At 49.3% G+C, this 14,794-nt stretch overlaps 1 protein-coding gene across 1 annotated transcript in view; it reads right to left on the minus strand.

The window, feature by feature from the left end:
• The window catches only part of LOC132585255 (nuclear envelope integral membrane protein 2-like), a 75,766-nt gene that overhangs the window by 11,283 nt on the left and 49,689 nt on the right, over positions 1-14,794 (minus strand). Inside the window, exons 2-3 of the mRNA XM_060257058.1 lie at positions 2,094-2,290; positions 489-604 (exon numbers count right to left, since the gene is read on the minus strand). Of these exons, the coding sequence (XP_060113041.1) occupies positions 489-604; positions 2,094-2,290 (313 nt within the window). The remainder of the gene's footprint in view (positions 1-488; positions 605-2,093; positions 2,291-14,794) is intronic.

Here is a 14,794-nt window from a genome sequence, read left to right on the forward strand (position 1 = left end):
AGCCATATCTCTCGCAGAGTTATTCTTCAAAGAGCAGCTGCTTGGAGAGCTCTCTCAGCCCCACCTACCTCACAGGGTGTCTGTTGTGGGGGGAGAAGATAAAGGAGATTGTGAGCTGCTCTGAGATTCAGAGTGGAGGGCAAGATATAAATCCAATGTCTTATTATTTGTATTACTACGTTGTAATATATGAAATAATTATACAACTCAAGGCACGGTTGCTAACAGACCACGACCCGGGACCAGTCCACGGCCCAGGGGTTGGGGACCCCTGCTTATATGTTTTGGTTATTTTACCAAACATAAAAATATTAGAAAGTTTGTCAGATCTTAGAGTCCAGCAAAATTCTCACAGGGGGCTTAAACAATGGAGCCCAGAAGCAAGTATTTGGGGGTGGGGGTAAAAAAGAAAGAGCACAATAAAATGTAGAGGTTCCAGAGCTCGGCTCCTGTGAGCTCCTGCCCAAAATGAGGACTGGATGTTGTACCTGAATACTTGACCACGTGTTTTTCAAATGTATCTCCCCCTTTGGAACGTAGCAGTAACAGCTCGACTCCGACGTTTGCAAGGTATCCGTTGCCTTCAAATTTCGACAATGACCGTCTAGAGAAAGGGAAAAGGAAGAGTATAAAGAATTCTGAAAATGTGTGTAAGATGCCCGCTGTTTGACATCTTGTAAATGATTTCCAATTCTTTCTCTGATTCTGAAGGGATTGCTCTACACTGCCAGGGGTGTCAAACATACAGCCCGGGGGGGCCAAATCAGGCCCCCACAGGGTTCCTATCAAGCCCTGAGCAACTGGCTGTCATCTGCTTCCTTCTCTCTCTCTCTTGCTTCCTTCTGCATCACAGCTTGCTTTGTCAGGCTCGCTCAATCACACAGGAACTACAGAGCAAAACCTCCATTTTCTCCATTGGCTGAGGCTCCCCCCTTGAGGAGGAAGGGGGGAGGGAGAGCTTGCTTTGACAAACTCAATCGCAAAGCAGAGCTACTGAGCCAAGCCTCTCTTTCTTCTATTGGCTGAGGCTCCCCCCTGTCCCCTGGGGAAGGAAGGAAAGATCCAGAGCTTCCTTGGCCCAGTTCCCTGGATCTCATGGGAGAAACACAACGAAAGCATCTTTAAGACTAACGTGTGCTAACGTTTTAAGCTTGTTTTATTTCTTTAATCTTTAATTGTATTTGTCTGTGTCCTGTGTCTGTGTCATCTTAAAGAGGAACACACATGGCTCGGCCCAACAAGGTCTCATTTATGTCAGATCCAGCCCTCATAACAAATGAGTTCGACCCCCCCCCCCCCTGCTGTACAGTATGCTTCCACAGTTTAAAGATGAAGCGCAGTGGTGGCCAAATTGTGGCTCTTTTACACATAATATGAGGCTCTTGAAGCCCCTCACCACCCCACTGGCTAGCTTGGAAAAGGCATTTGTCTCTTTAAATCACTTCTCTAAGCCAAGCCAGCCAGAGGCTTGGCGAATGCATTTAAAGTTGATTTCTTTCAACTTCTCTCTCCATCATAAGAACATAAGAGAAGCCTTGTTGGATCAGGCCAATGGCCCATCCAGTCCAACACTCTGAGTCACATAAGAGAAGCCATGTTGGATCAGGCCAATGGCCCATCCAGTCCTACACTCTGTATCACACAGTGGCCAATATATGTGTGTGTGTATATATATACATATATATACACACATACACCCACACACACATATATACATACATACACACACACACACATATATACACACATATATACTGTGGCTAATAGCCACGGATGGACCTCTGCTCCATATGCTTATCCAATCCCCTCTTCAAGCTGGCTATGCTTACAGCCGCTGCCACCTCATGTAGCAGTGAATTCCACGGGTTAATCACCCTTTGGGTGAAGAAGGCCTGCCTTTTCTCCGTTCTAACCCGACTGCTCAGCAATTCCATGGAGTGCCCACAGAGAAAGGGAGAAAAGGACTTCTTTCTCTACTTCCTCCACCCCGGCCAGCATCTTGTCAACCTCTATCATGACACCCCGAAGCATGGAACGAGGGGCGCGTCTCCAAGGCGCGCCCCGGGCCGCCTTTTGCCTCCCTGCCGCCCTACCCGCCGCCAAGGCCAGCTCGCCGCTCGTCGCCGCCCGCCCCCCGGCCTGCAAGCCCAGCTGCAGCAGCAGCGCCACCAGCCCCGCCGCCGGACACGGCCTCGGCCAGGCCAGCCTGCGCGCAACGGAGGAGGAGCGCATGGCCACCGCGCCGGATGGATGGAGAGGCGGCGCGGCGGGGGGGACCCGCTCGCTCGGGCTGCCGCAGGAGGAGGAAGCGCTGATGGCGGCAGCAACCCGGCGGTAGCTCCTCCTTCCTTCCTTCCCGCCTCGGGAAGGAGGCTAGAGGCCGGGCCGCTGCGGAGCCGGCGGCCGCCAGGAGGCAGGCGTCGCCGCGCGTAAAGCTGAGAGCACAGGCCTTCCCAGAGCGCGCTCCGAAGCCCGCGACGGACCTAGGAGCCAGCCCGCGGCCTCGAGGAATGATTTCTAGGATTGCCAAGCCCAATTCAAGAAATATCTGGGGACTTGGGGGGGCGGAGCCAGGAGACTTTGGGGCGGAGCCAGGGGCAAGGGTGTGACACACCCGCAGCCTCGAGGAATGATTTCTAGGGTTGCCAAGCCCAATTCAAGAAATGTCTGGGGACTTTGGGTGGGTGGAGCCAGGAGACTTTGGGGGCGGAGCCAGGAGACATTGGGGCGGAGCCAGGGGCAAGGGTGTGACATGCCCGCGGCCTCGAGGAATGACTCCTAGGGTTGCCAAGCCCAATTCAAGAAATGTCTGGGGACTTTGGGTGGGTGGAGCCAGGAGACTTTGGGGGTGGAGCCAGGAGACATTGGGGGCAGAGCCAGGGGCAAGGGTGTGATGAGTGCGATTGTACTCCAAAGGGAGTGCTGGCCATGGCATTGAAAGGGACGGCGCGCCTTTTTTAAATGCCTTCATTCCATAGGAAATAATGAAGGATAGGGGCACCTTCTTGGGGGGCTCATGGAATTGGATACCCCCTCAGTCCATTCATTTGGAAACTTGGGGGGGTATTTGGGGGAGAGGCACTAGATGCTATACTGAACATTTGGTGCCTCTGCCTCAAAGAACAGCCCTCCCCCAGAGCCCCCGATACCTCCAGATCAATTCCCCATTATACCCTATGACAGAGGTGGCCAATGGTCGCTTTCCAGATGTTTTTTGCCTACAACTCCCATCAGCCCCAGCCAGCATGACCAATGGCTGGGGCTGATGGGAGTTGTAGGCAAAAAACATCTGGCGAGCGACCATTGGCCACCCCTGCCCTATGAGAATCAATTTCCACATAGGGAATAATGAAGTGCTCAGCAGACATTTCCCTCCCCCCTCCCCAATATCTGGCGACTCTGAAGTGAGGGATTGGCATCTCTACTCACGAGTTGCTGGCAACTTCTTCAGAGTAACACAGACACACCATCCCAAGAGGAAGCCTTTCCAAGCGGAGTCTGAAGCCTCCGGAGGGGGAAAGTCACATGGTGGCTGTGGGGGCGGGGCTTCCCCCGGCTGACCAGCTGACTGGGGGCGGGAAGGAGCCTGGGAAAGCAGAAGAACCCCCGCTGGGACCTGGGGGTTGGCAAGTCTAGGAATGACACCCCCCATGGGGGCTGCCTTGCTCCCGAGGAGATGCAGGCAGGGAGCCATCCATCTGGGCCGGACCAACAGAACAGAGGGGGAGTCCAGCGGTCCATTGGAGACCAGCAAAGTTTTATTCGGGGGGCGGGGGCCAACAGCTTTCCTCGGCGTGCAGTTTGGTGTGGTAGTGAAGTATGTGGACTCTTATCTGGGAGAAATGGGCTTGATTCCCCACTCCTCCACTTGCACCTGCTGGAATGGCCTTGGGTCAGCCATAGCTCTCGCAGAGTTGTCCTTGAAAGGGCAGCTTCTGGGAGAGCCTTCTCAGCCCGACCCACCTCACAGGGTGTCTGTGGTGGGGGAGGAAGGGAAAGGAGATTGTGAGCCGCTCTGAGTCTCTGATAAAGAGAGAAGAGCGAGGTATAAATCTGCAATTCTTCTTCTTCTTCTGTCAGATTGACTTATACTGGAGTGACCAAACTATGGCTCTTGCACACATATTGTGTGGGGCTCTCGAAGCCCCCACCGCCCCATCGGCCGGCTTGGAAAAGGCATTTGTCACTTCTCCAAGCCATGCCTGCCGGTGGCTTGGAGAATGCATTTAAAGTTAAAGTTGCTTTCTTTCCACCTCCCTCTCCCTCCCCTCTGTTTCCTCCTTCCTTCCTGCCTTCCTCCCTCCCTTATCTTGCAGCTAGCAAACATCTGACGTTTATTCTATGCAGCATGTTTGTCCACCCCTGGCTTATGTTGTTGTTCAGTCGCACAGTCAAGTCTGACTCTTTGCAACCCCATGGACAAGGTCACGCCAGGCCCTCCTGTCTTCCACCATCCTCCGAAGTCTGCTCAAATTTGTGTTAGTTACATCAGTAACGCTGTCCAGCCATCTCCTCTTTTGCCGCCCCCTTCTCCTTTTGCCTTCTGTCTTTCCCAGCATTAGGATCTTCTTTTATACCCTGAATTAAATGTCAGTCTGAATGGTGCCAGTGGACTCAAACTTTGTTCTGATCCATCGTCCAACATGGCTACTCACCTGGATCTCCAACAGAATAAATTGGAGTCCATCGGCACCTTGAAGACCAACATAAGAACATAAGAGAAGCCATGTTGGATCAGACCCATCCAGTCCAACACTCTGTGTCACACAGTGGCCAAAAACCCCAGGTGCCATCAGGAGGTCCATCAGTGGGACCAGGACACTAGAAGCCCTCCCACTGTGCCACACCCCCCCCCCAAAACAGCAAGAATACAAAGCATCACTTTCCAGACATAAGAACATAAGAGAAGCCATGTTGGATCAGACCAGTGGCCCATCCAGTCCAACACTCTGTGTCACACAGTGGCCAAAAACCCCAGGTGCCATCAGGAGGTCCATCAGTGGGACCAGGACACTAGAAGCCCTCCCACTGTGCCACAGCCCCCCCCAAACAGCAAGAATACAAAGCATCACTTTCCAGACATAAGAACATAAGAGAAGCCATGTTGTATCAGGCAAATAGCCCATCCAGTCCTACATTCTGTGTCACGCAGAGGCCAAAAACCCCCAGGTGCCATCAGGAGGACCACTAGTGGGCCCAGAACTCCAGAAGTCTTTCTACTGTTGCTCCCTAAACACTAAGAATACAGAGCATCACTTTCCAGACATAAGAACATAAGAGAAGCCATGTTGGATCAGGCAAATAGCCCATCCAGTCCAACACTCTGTGTCACACAGTGGGCAAAAAAACCCAGGCGCCATCAGGAGGTCCATCAGTGGGACCAGGACGCTAGAAGCCCTCCCACTGTTGCCCCTCCCAAGCACCAAGAATACAGAGTATCACTGCCCCAGACAGAGAGTTCAATTTATTCCAGCGGTGTCAAATATGCATCCTGGGGGCTGAATCAGGCCCTCAAGCAACTGGCTGTCATCTGTGACCTTCTCCCTCTCTCTTGCTTCCTTCTGCATCACAGCTTGCTTTGTAAGGCTTCCTGAGTTGCATAGGAGCTACAGAGCAAAGCCTCTATTTTCTCCATTGGCTGAGGCTCTTCCCTTGGGGAGTAAGGGAAGGGAAGCAGAACTTGCTTTGCCAGGCTCTTTCAATTGCACAGCAGAGCTACTGAGCCAAGCCTCTTTTCCTTCTATTGGCTGAGGCTTCTCCCTCTCCTGGACGTCCAATGGGAGCCAGCATTCCAGGACTCGTGGCAAGAAATATCTATGAACTGATTGAAGCAGAGCTAGCCCAATACGAATATTCGACAAGGAAGACCAGTGAAACGGCTGGCTCCAGCGTGCAGCCCCGTCATTGGAATGCGTGAGGGTCTTTTGTGACTACTTTACCCACTTGCTGTTTCTAAAATATGGACTGGATCCTGATATAAACTTTGTGAGAATTGCAGTGGGGCTTGATATATACTGGAGATTCTTGAGTCTGCTCGTTTGTGGTTTATGCACGAGCCTTGTTGAAATACGAGATTATTATACATGTGTGTTGTTGCACTTTGTGAATGTTTCAGTTTTTGTACACTTTCCCAAAAACATTTTTTGGAACACTTTCCCTATGAAGAAAGGTTGAAACACTTGGGACTCTTTAGCTTGGGGAAACGTCGACTGCGGGGTGACATGATAGAGGTTTACAAGATTATGCATGGGATGGAGAAAGTAGAGAAAGAAGTCCTTTTCTCCCTTTCTCACAATACAAGAACTCATGGACACACAATGGAATTGCTAAGCAGTCGGGTTAGAACGGATAGAAGGAAGTCCTTCTTCATCCAAAGGGTGATTAACATGCGGAATTCACTGCCACAGGAGGTGGCGGCAGCTACAAGCATAGCCAGCTTCAAGAGGGGATTGGATAAAATATGGAGCAGAGGTCCATCAGTGGCTATTAGCCACAGTGTGTGTATATATATGTGTGTGTATATATATATATACTATTTTTTTTGGCCACTGTGTGACACAGAGTGTTGGACTGGATGGCCCATTGGCCTGATCCAACATGGCTTCTCTTATGTTCTTACTACACCAATTTTCCAGTAACCTATAGCCGTGTGCCTCTGTTTTGTTTGTTGGGTATCTACTCCACGGCTTCCTCTACATGTTATTTTATTTTCTTTCAATCGCTCAGCAGAGCTACTGAGCCAAGCCTCTCTTCCTTCTATTGGTTGAGGCTCCTCCCTCTCCTGGTTCCCTGGGGAAGGCAGGAAAGAGCCAGAGCCTCCTTTACCCAGCTCCCTGGATCCCATGGGAGAAATACAAAGAAAGCACCTTTAAACCAAAGAGTGCTAATGTTTTAAGTTAAAAAAAAAGCCCAACCTTTGTGTTTGTCTGTGTCCTTTATAAAATTTATATCTGTGCTACCTAATCTTAAATAGGTACACACACAGCCCGCCCCGACATGGCCCAGCCCCGACAAGGTCTCATTTATGTCAGATCCGACCCTCATAACATATGAACATATGAAGCTGCCTTATACTGAATCAGACCCTTGGTCCATCAAAGTCAGTATTGTCTACTCAGACTGGCAGCGGCTCTCCAGGGTCTCAAGCTGAGGTTTTTCACACCTATTTGCCTGGACCCTTTTTTGGAGATGCCAGGGATTGAACCTGGGACCCTCTGCTTCCCAAGCAGATGCTCTACCACTGAGCCACCGTCCCTCCCCTTTGACACCCCTGATCTATACCCTGTGGCTAATAGCCACTGATGGACAAAGTTTAATTCTGGGTAGAAGTTTTTCTGTGCGTGCACCCAAAAGCTTCTACCCAGGATTAAACTTTGTTGGTTTTCAAGGTGCCACGATGGAAGTCAAACTTTGTCCTATTACTTCCGAGTCGATCTGCTTAGGAGCGCTTCCCGGATTCGGGACCCTAGGGCGCTTGGGCTAGGCAGCTCCTGTCTCTGATTTCAAATAAAACGAGGCATCCTTTCCCGACAAAGGAAAAGTCAGACCTACCCGAGGTCATCTCTGACAAGTCTCATTGTAAAGACCCCTCCTATTTAAGCCGTGGTGATTGCTACTAACTAGGAATGTCCCTTTAATTCTGGGTTATAAACCTTTTTGCACATATGAATGGAAGTTTTCTCCCCAGAATAAAACTTTGCAGGTCATCATCATCATCATCATCATCATCATCATCATCATCATCATCAATCATTTTATTTATATCCCGCCCTCCCCGCCGAAGCAGGCTCAGGGCGGCTAACAACATAAATCAATACATTAAATTATACAATGATATTTAAAACAAAAACTAATTTGACAATTTAATTAAAATTCTAAAATTGATAAAATTAATACGCTGGTGCTATTACAATAGATGGTAAGTTTTCTTAGCAGTCTCTCTCTTAGTCGGTGAAGGCCATCCGAAAAAGGATGGTCTTGCAGGCCCTGCGGAACTGTTCAAAATCCCGCAGGGCCCGCATATCTTCCGGAAGCTGGTTCCATAGTTGTGGAGCCACAACAGAGAAGGCCCGGGCACGGGTACTCTGTAGTTTTACCTCTTTCGGCCCGGGGATAGTCAGCAGGTTCTTCCCTGCTGACCTCAGTGCTCTCTGGGGTTCATATGGGGAGAGACGGTCCCTGAGGTAGGCAGGTCTTCGAGGTCTTGGACTCCTTTCTGTGCAAATATATATGAACTGGGAGCTTTCGTGTTCTTACTGTGAACGACCGCTTGGGGGCAATAAAGAGCTTTCTGTGACTAGATTCCATTCCTGGGTGAATCCAAACTTCAGCCTTCATAGAAGTCGCTCCATGTGAAAAACCTCCAAAGAAGCAGCGATAGAGAAATTAGATTTTAAAACAACGTGCAGAACAGTCGTTGCATTCATTTGAAGACATGGGGAACAAAAGAGATACTTTTAAAAATAAATAAATAAAGAGGGATACATCAGGGATAAAGAGCCACAGAAGAGGTGATCCTCAGCTTACCTAAAATTCAGCACGGGTATCGAAGTGTTGTCGGAGACAGTGTTGGAGAGAGCAAACTACACATTCTGTGTTGCTCCTGCAGCCTTTTGGGGGTTTTGTTTTGTTTTGTTTTTAAAAGCCAGCAGCAGAGACTTGAGCATGTACACGTTGATCGGTGATTGAGTTCTTTGTACTGTGGCTCCAGTGAAAACAGCAATGAGAGAAGGCTGACGAAGGGTGAAACCAACGAAACCGTAGGAAATCCAGGAAGTACGGTCTTTTGATCTTTTTGTGAGAAGTCGTGCAGAAGGGCGCCCCTGTCTCCACCCGGATTCTGAACTGCAAGAAGCAGCTGAAGGCGGTGCCTCTGAGACTTGACTTTAGAAAACAGTCTGGGGGAGCGTCGTGTGGCCGTTCGTTCTATTATTTTGCTGTATGAACTTATTATAAACTGTGCACTGAATGTTTGTTTACACACTTTTTGTGTCTGAGTGATAATCCAACCGGTGAGGTTTTGAAGGATATATTGTACTTAATACACCATAGAATCATAGAATTGGAAGGGACCTCCAGGGTCATCTAGTCCAACCCCCTGCACAATGCAGGAAACTCACAAACACTTCCCCCTAAATTCACAGGATCTTCATTGCTGTCAGATGGCCACCTAGCCTCTGTTTAAAAACCTCCAAGGAAGGAGAGCCCACCACCTCCCGAGGAAGCCTGTTCCACGGAGGAACCCCTCTAAACTCACAAACACCTCCCCCTAAATTTACAGGATCTTCATTGCTATCAGATGGCCATCTAGCCTCTGTTGAAAAACCTCCAAGGAAGGAGAGCCCACCACCTCCTGAAGAATCATAGAATCATAGAGCTGGAAGGGACCTCCAGGGTCATCTAGTCCAACCCCCTGCACCATGCAGGAAACTCACAAACACCTCCCCCTAAATTCACAGGATCTTCATTGCTGTCAGATGGCCATCTAGCCTCTGTTTAAAAACCTCCAAGGAAGGAGAGCCCACCACCTCCCGAGGAAGCCTGTTCCACTGAGGAATCGCTCTAACGGTCAGGAAGTTCTTCATAATGTTGAGCCGGAAACTCTTTTGATTTCATTTCAACCCATTGGTTCTGGTACTACCTTCTGGGACCACAGAAAACAATTCCACACCATCCTCTATAGGACAGCCCTTCAAGTACTTGAAGATGGTGATCATATCAGCTCTCAGCCGCCTCCTCTCCAGACTAAACATCCCCAGCTCCTTCAACCTTTTCTCATAGGACTCGGTCTCCAGACCCCTCACCATCTTCGTTGCCCTCATCTGGACCTGTTCCAGTTTGTCTATATCCTTCTTAGAATGTGGTGCCCAAAACTGAACACAATACTCCAGGTGAGGTCTTACCAGAGCAGAGTAAAGCGATACCATCACATCACTTGATCTGGACACGATACTACTGTTGATACAGCCCAAAATTGCATTTGCCTTTTTAGCCACCGCATCACACTGTGGACTCATGTTCAGCGTATGATCCACTAAGACCCCTAGATCCTTTTCACACATACTACTGCTAAGACAAGTCTCCCCCATCCTATAACCATGCATTGGATTTTTCCTACCTAAATGCAGAACTTTACATTTATTCCTGTTAAAATGCATTTTATTGGTTTTAGCCAAGTTTTGCAGCCTGTCAGGGTCTTCCTGTATCCTGTTTCTGTCTTCTTCTGTGTTTGCAACCCCTCCCAATTTAGTATCATCTGCAAATTTAATAAGCATCCCCTTATTGCACAATACCTGTGCTATTGTATTACCCCTGGAGAAGATGGCTGCTTTGAAGGGTGGGCTCTAAGGCACTGAACCGTGCTGAGGCCCCTCCCCTCCTGAAACTCCACCCTCTCCTGGCTCTACCCCCAAAGTCTCTAGGAATTTTCCACCCCAGACCTGGCAACCCTACCTGGAAATCCCCTGGAATTTCACTTCCTCTTCAGACTACAGAGATCAGTTCCCAAGGAGAAAATGGCAGATTTGGAGGGTGGACTCTGTGGCATTGTACCATGCTGAGACCCCGCCCTCTCCTGGCTCCACCCCCAAAGTCTCTTGGTCTTTTCCAACACAGACCTGGCAACCTAAAGGCTGGTTTCTAAAAGCAACAAAGGGGTTTGAACTCTAAATATCTGTGGAGTCCTCTGGGCAATCCCACACATATGCGTCCATCCTCCTCGCCATGCACATCTGGAACATGAGGGGCAGAATGCTGAGGGGGCCACTTGAAGCAGAAAGAAAATAGCAGGCAGGAACCGGGTTCAGCACCTCTGCTGTTTCTTTGGTCCAAATACGCCTACCTCTGTGTGGTTCTTTGTTCAGAAGAAAGGTGCAGTCATGGTTGGGATGTGACCAAGGAGTTATAGCTCTGCTTTTTTTGTTCTGCCGCACAGTCAAGTCTGACTCTTTGTGACCCCCTGGACAAAATCACGCCAGGCCCTCCTGCCTTCCACCATCCTCCGAAGTCCGCTCAAATTCGTGTTTGTTACGTCAGTAACGCTGTCCAGACATCTCATCTTTTGCCGCCCCCTTCTTCTTTTGTCTTCTGTCTTTCCCAGCATCAGGGTCTTCTCCAGTGAGTGCACCCTTCTCATTTAGTGGCCAAAGGATTTGAGCTTCAGCTTCAGCATCTGACCTTCCAGGGAACAGTCTGGGTTGATTTCCCTTAAGACTGACTGATTGGATCTTCTTGCAGTCCAAGGGACTCTCAAGAGTCTTCTCCAGCACCACAGCTCAAAAGCATCTATTCTTCTGCGCTTGGCCTTCCTTATGGTCCAGCTCTCGCAGCCATACATTACTACTGGGAATACCATCACCTTAACTATACGGACTTTTGTTGGCAGGGTGATGTCTTTCCCAGCATTAGGGTCTTCTCCAGGGAGTGCTCCCTTCTCATTGGGTGGCCAAAGGATTTGAGCTTCAGCCTCAGCATCTGTCCTCCCAGGGAACAGTCTGGGTTGATTTCCCTTAGGACTGATTTGATCTTCTTGTAGTCCAAGGGACTCCCAAGAGTCTTCTCCAGCACCACAGCTCGAAAGCATCTATTCTTCTGCGCTCGGCCTTCCTTATGGTCCAGCTCTCATCTGGTCTTCAACAGGAACGCACAAGGCCCAGCTCAACAGAGAGAGCCAGTTTGGTGTAGTGGTTAAGTGTGCGGACTCTTATCTGGGAGAACCGGGTTTGATTCCCCACTCTTCCACTTGTACCTGCTAGCATGGCCTTGGGTCAGCCATAGCTCTGGCAGAGGTTGTCCTTGAAAGGGCAGCTGCTGTGAGAGCCCTCTCCAGCCCCACCCACCTCACAGGCTATCCGTTGTGGGGGAGGAAGGTAAAGGAGATTGTGAGCCGCTCTGAGACTCTTCGGAGTGGAGGGCGGGATATAAATCCAATATCTTCTTCTTCCAAAACATGGCCCAGCCCGACGAGGTCTCATTTATGTCAGATCCGGCCCTCCTAACAAATGACTTTGACGCCCCTGCTTTAGACGACCCAATCTACCTGGCCATAGCTTTGTCTTTCTCTCCTGTATTCTGGAAGCGGAGCCGATTCTTCCCCAATGGTGGGGGGGAAAATAATACGTTGGATATTCTTGCTGTTTCAGAAAAAGCACGAATCCTGCTGTCTCTTTGGGCGTTTGTAGAGAAGCTCGGTAAATATCAGGAACCCCTGGGGGGGGGGGGGACATCTCGAGGGGTTGTGGATCCCCAGAGGCCAAGCATCATTTCTCTGAGCTCGGTAGAGACGTGTACTGTTTTCTCTCTCAGCAGACAGACCTCTCCTATAATAGCTCTCATGAGTCACAAAAGAAGAAGAAATCTAAAATAGACCATGTCATGCTAATGGGGTTGTAGCAGGGATGCCAACCTCCATGCGGGGCCAGGAGATCTCCCAGAATTCCAACTGATCGGTGGACTACAAAGAAGAAGAAGAAGATGATATTGAATTTGTATCCATGATACCTAGGATATCTGTATTTTAACCTATAATACACGCTGTACCATTCATGTTGTATCATCTGTTTGTTTGATGGTTTTGAACATATATGAACATATGAAGCTGCCTTCTACTGAATCTGACCCCCCTCGGTCCATCAAAGTCAGTCTTGTCTTCTCAGACTGGCAGCAGCTCTCCAGGGTCTCAAGCTGAGGTTTTTCACACCTATTTGCCTGGGCCCTTTTTTGGAGATGTCAGGGATTGAACCTGGGACCTTCTGCTTCCCAAGCAGATGCTCTACCACTGAGCCACCGTCCCTCCAGGGTCTTACCGGTGTCCTGTTGTGCAAGACCTCCACACAAAAGGACTTTGGACTCTTCTGGACTGTGGATCAATATTGGGAGCTCTACGGAGCCATTAAGAAATTGTTCACTAATTTGTGTGGGTCCTCGAGGGTCGTTGTGAAACGGAGCGTTTGCTCTTTATGAACTGCTTTAAGTCTTTTTAATGAGTCAGCCCACAGGATTAAATGCATTCAGGAATTCATACAAGTCTTTTCTATAAGTTTGTGTATATAAGTGTTTGCAGCAATACAGGTTGTGTGCCCCTTCGGGCTTTTGGTTTGTTTGTGTCTGTTGCACACGCTTCTCGTTTGTCAGGATTCACCAACCTGGGGATTGGCAACCCTATCCGATTCCCACCCGGGTGACTGCCAAATGGGGGCACCTGAATCAGAAACTGTCCCAAGCCAGATTTGATTGACAGATGTCTCTCAGAAAGCTGCTAGAAAGGGCTCAGTTGGAGTCCCCGTCTCTTGTCTTCCTTCACATTCCTTCATTCTGAATCAAGTCAGATTACATTTGGCTGAGAAAGCCCTCTGCATATTTCTGAGTCATGGGAACATCTCACAGTCTTCAGCGCCACACCTTAAGGTGCATTTTTGTTTGTGAGTCATAATGTAGCAGAAAGCCTAGTTAATATAGGCCAGGGGTGTCAAACATGCAGTCCGAGGGACGGATCAGGCCCCCGGAAGGCTCCTATCAGGCCCATGAGCCACTCACTGTCATCTGCTTCTTTCTCTCTCTCTCTTGCTTCCTTCTACATCACAGCTTGCTTTCCCAGGCTTGCTCAATCACTCAGGAGCTACAGAGCAAACCTCTATTTTCTCCAGTGGCTGAGCAGCACAGGAAGCAACTTATGTACATAAGCTCACGATGCCCAGCCATTTCATGTTTTCCCTTGGGTCTTAGGCTCAAAGCATTGACCATGAGATTTCTGTAATGAATGTCAATAAATCAGAAGTAGGTTTGCAACGTACAGACACACACCGGAGCCAGTTTAGTATGCAGACTCTTATCTGGGAGAATTGGGTTTGATTTCTCACTCCACCACTTGCAGCTGCTGGAATGGCGTTGGGTAACCCATAGCTCTTGAAAGAGTTGTCCTTGAAAGGGCAGCTTCTGGGAGGGCTCTCTCAGCCCCACCTACCTCACAAGGTGTCTGTTGTGGGGGGAAAGATAAAGGGGATTGTGACTGCTCTGAGATTCAGAGTATAGGGCAGGATATAAATTCAATATCTTCTTTTTCTACCTGAGCAAGACCTGAACAGCATACTCAGGATTGCTACAGCACAGACATTGTCTCCCGATTTTGATGCAGTAATTCAGAGCAGGAGGTGTCAGTTATCAGAAACTGTTAAATAAGCAAAAATATTGCAAGAGTGCTAATCTCCTAAGCATGTTTTAAGTTTCACAAAATCTTTAATTGTGTTTGTCCATGCCCTTTATAGAGTTTATATCTCTACTACCTGGCATTACATTTTATGACACACATGGCCCAGCCCAAGAAGGTCTAATTTATGTCAGATCCAGCCCTCATAACAAATGACTTCAACACCCCTGATTTAGACGATCACCTGATGCCCAGGGGTACGCTTTCTGGGGGCCTGGAGATCTCAAGAGGCTGGACCCTGTCTACAAGCCGGGGTTACTAACTCCGGATTGAGAAATGGCTGGAGATTTTGGGCTGGAGAAAGAGGGCAGGGTTTGCGGGGGGAAAGGGCCTTCATAGAGACATAATGCCAGTAAGCCCACCGGCCACACAGCCATTTTCTCCAGGGGAGAGCTAGTTTGGTGTAGTGGTTAAGTGCGTGGACTCTTATCTGGGAGAACCGGGTTTGATTCCCCACTCCTCCACTTGCAGCTGCTAGAATGGTCTTGCGTCAGCCATAACTTTTGTAGGAGTTGGCCTTGAAAGGGCAGCTGCTGCAAGAGCTCTCTCAGTCCCACCTACCTCACAGGGTGTCTGTTGTGGGTGGGGGGA

This window comes from Heteronotia binoei, chromosome 16, assembly GCF_032191835.1.
Source record: "Heteronotia binoei isolate CCM8104 ecotype False Entrance Well chromosome 16, APGP_CSIRO_Hbin_v1, whole genome shotgun sequence".
In the NCBI taxonomy this organism is placed as follows: domain Eukaryota; kingdom Metazoa; phylum Chordata; class Lepidosauria; order Squamata; family Gekkonidae; genus Heteronotia; species Heteronotia binoei.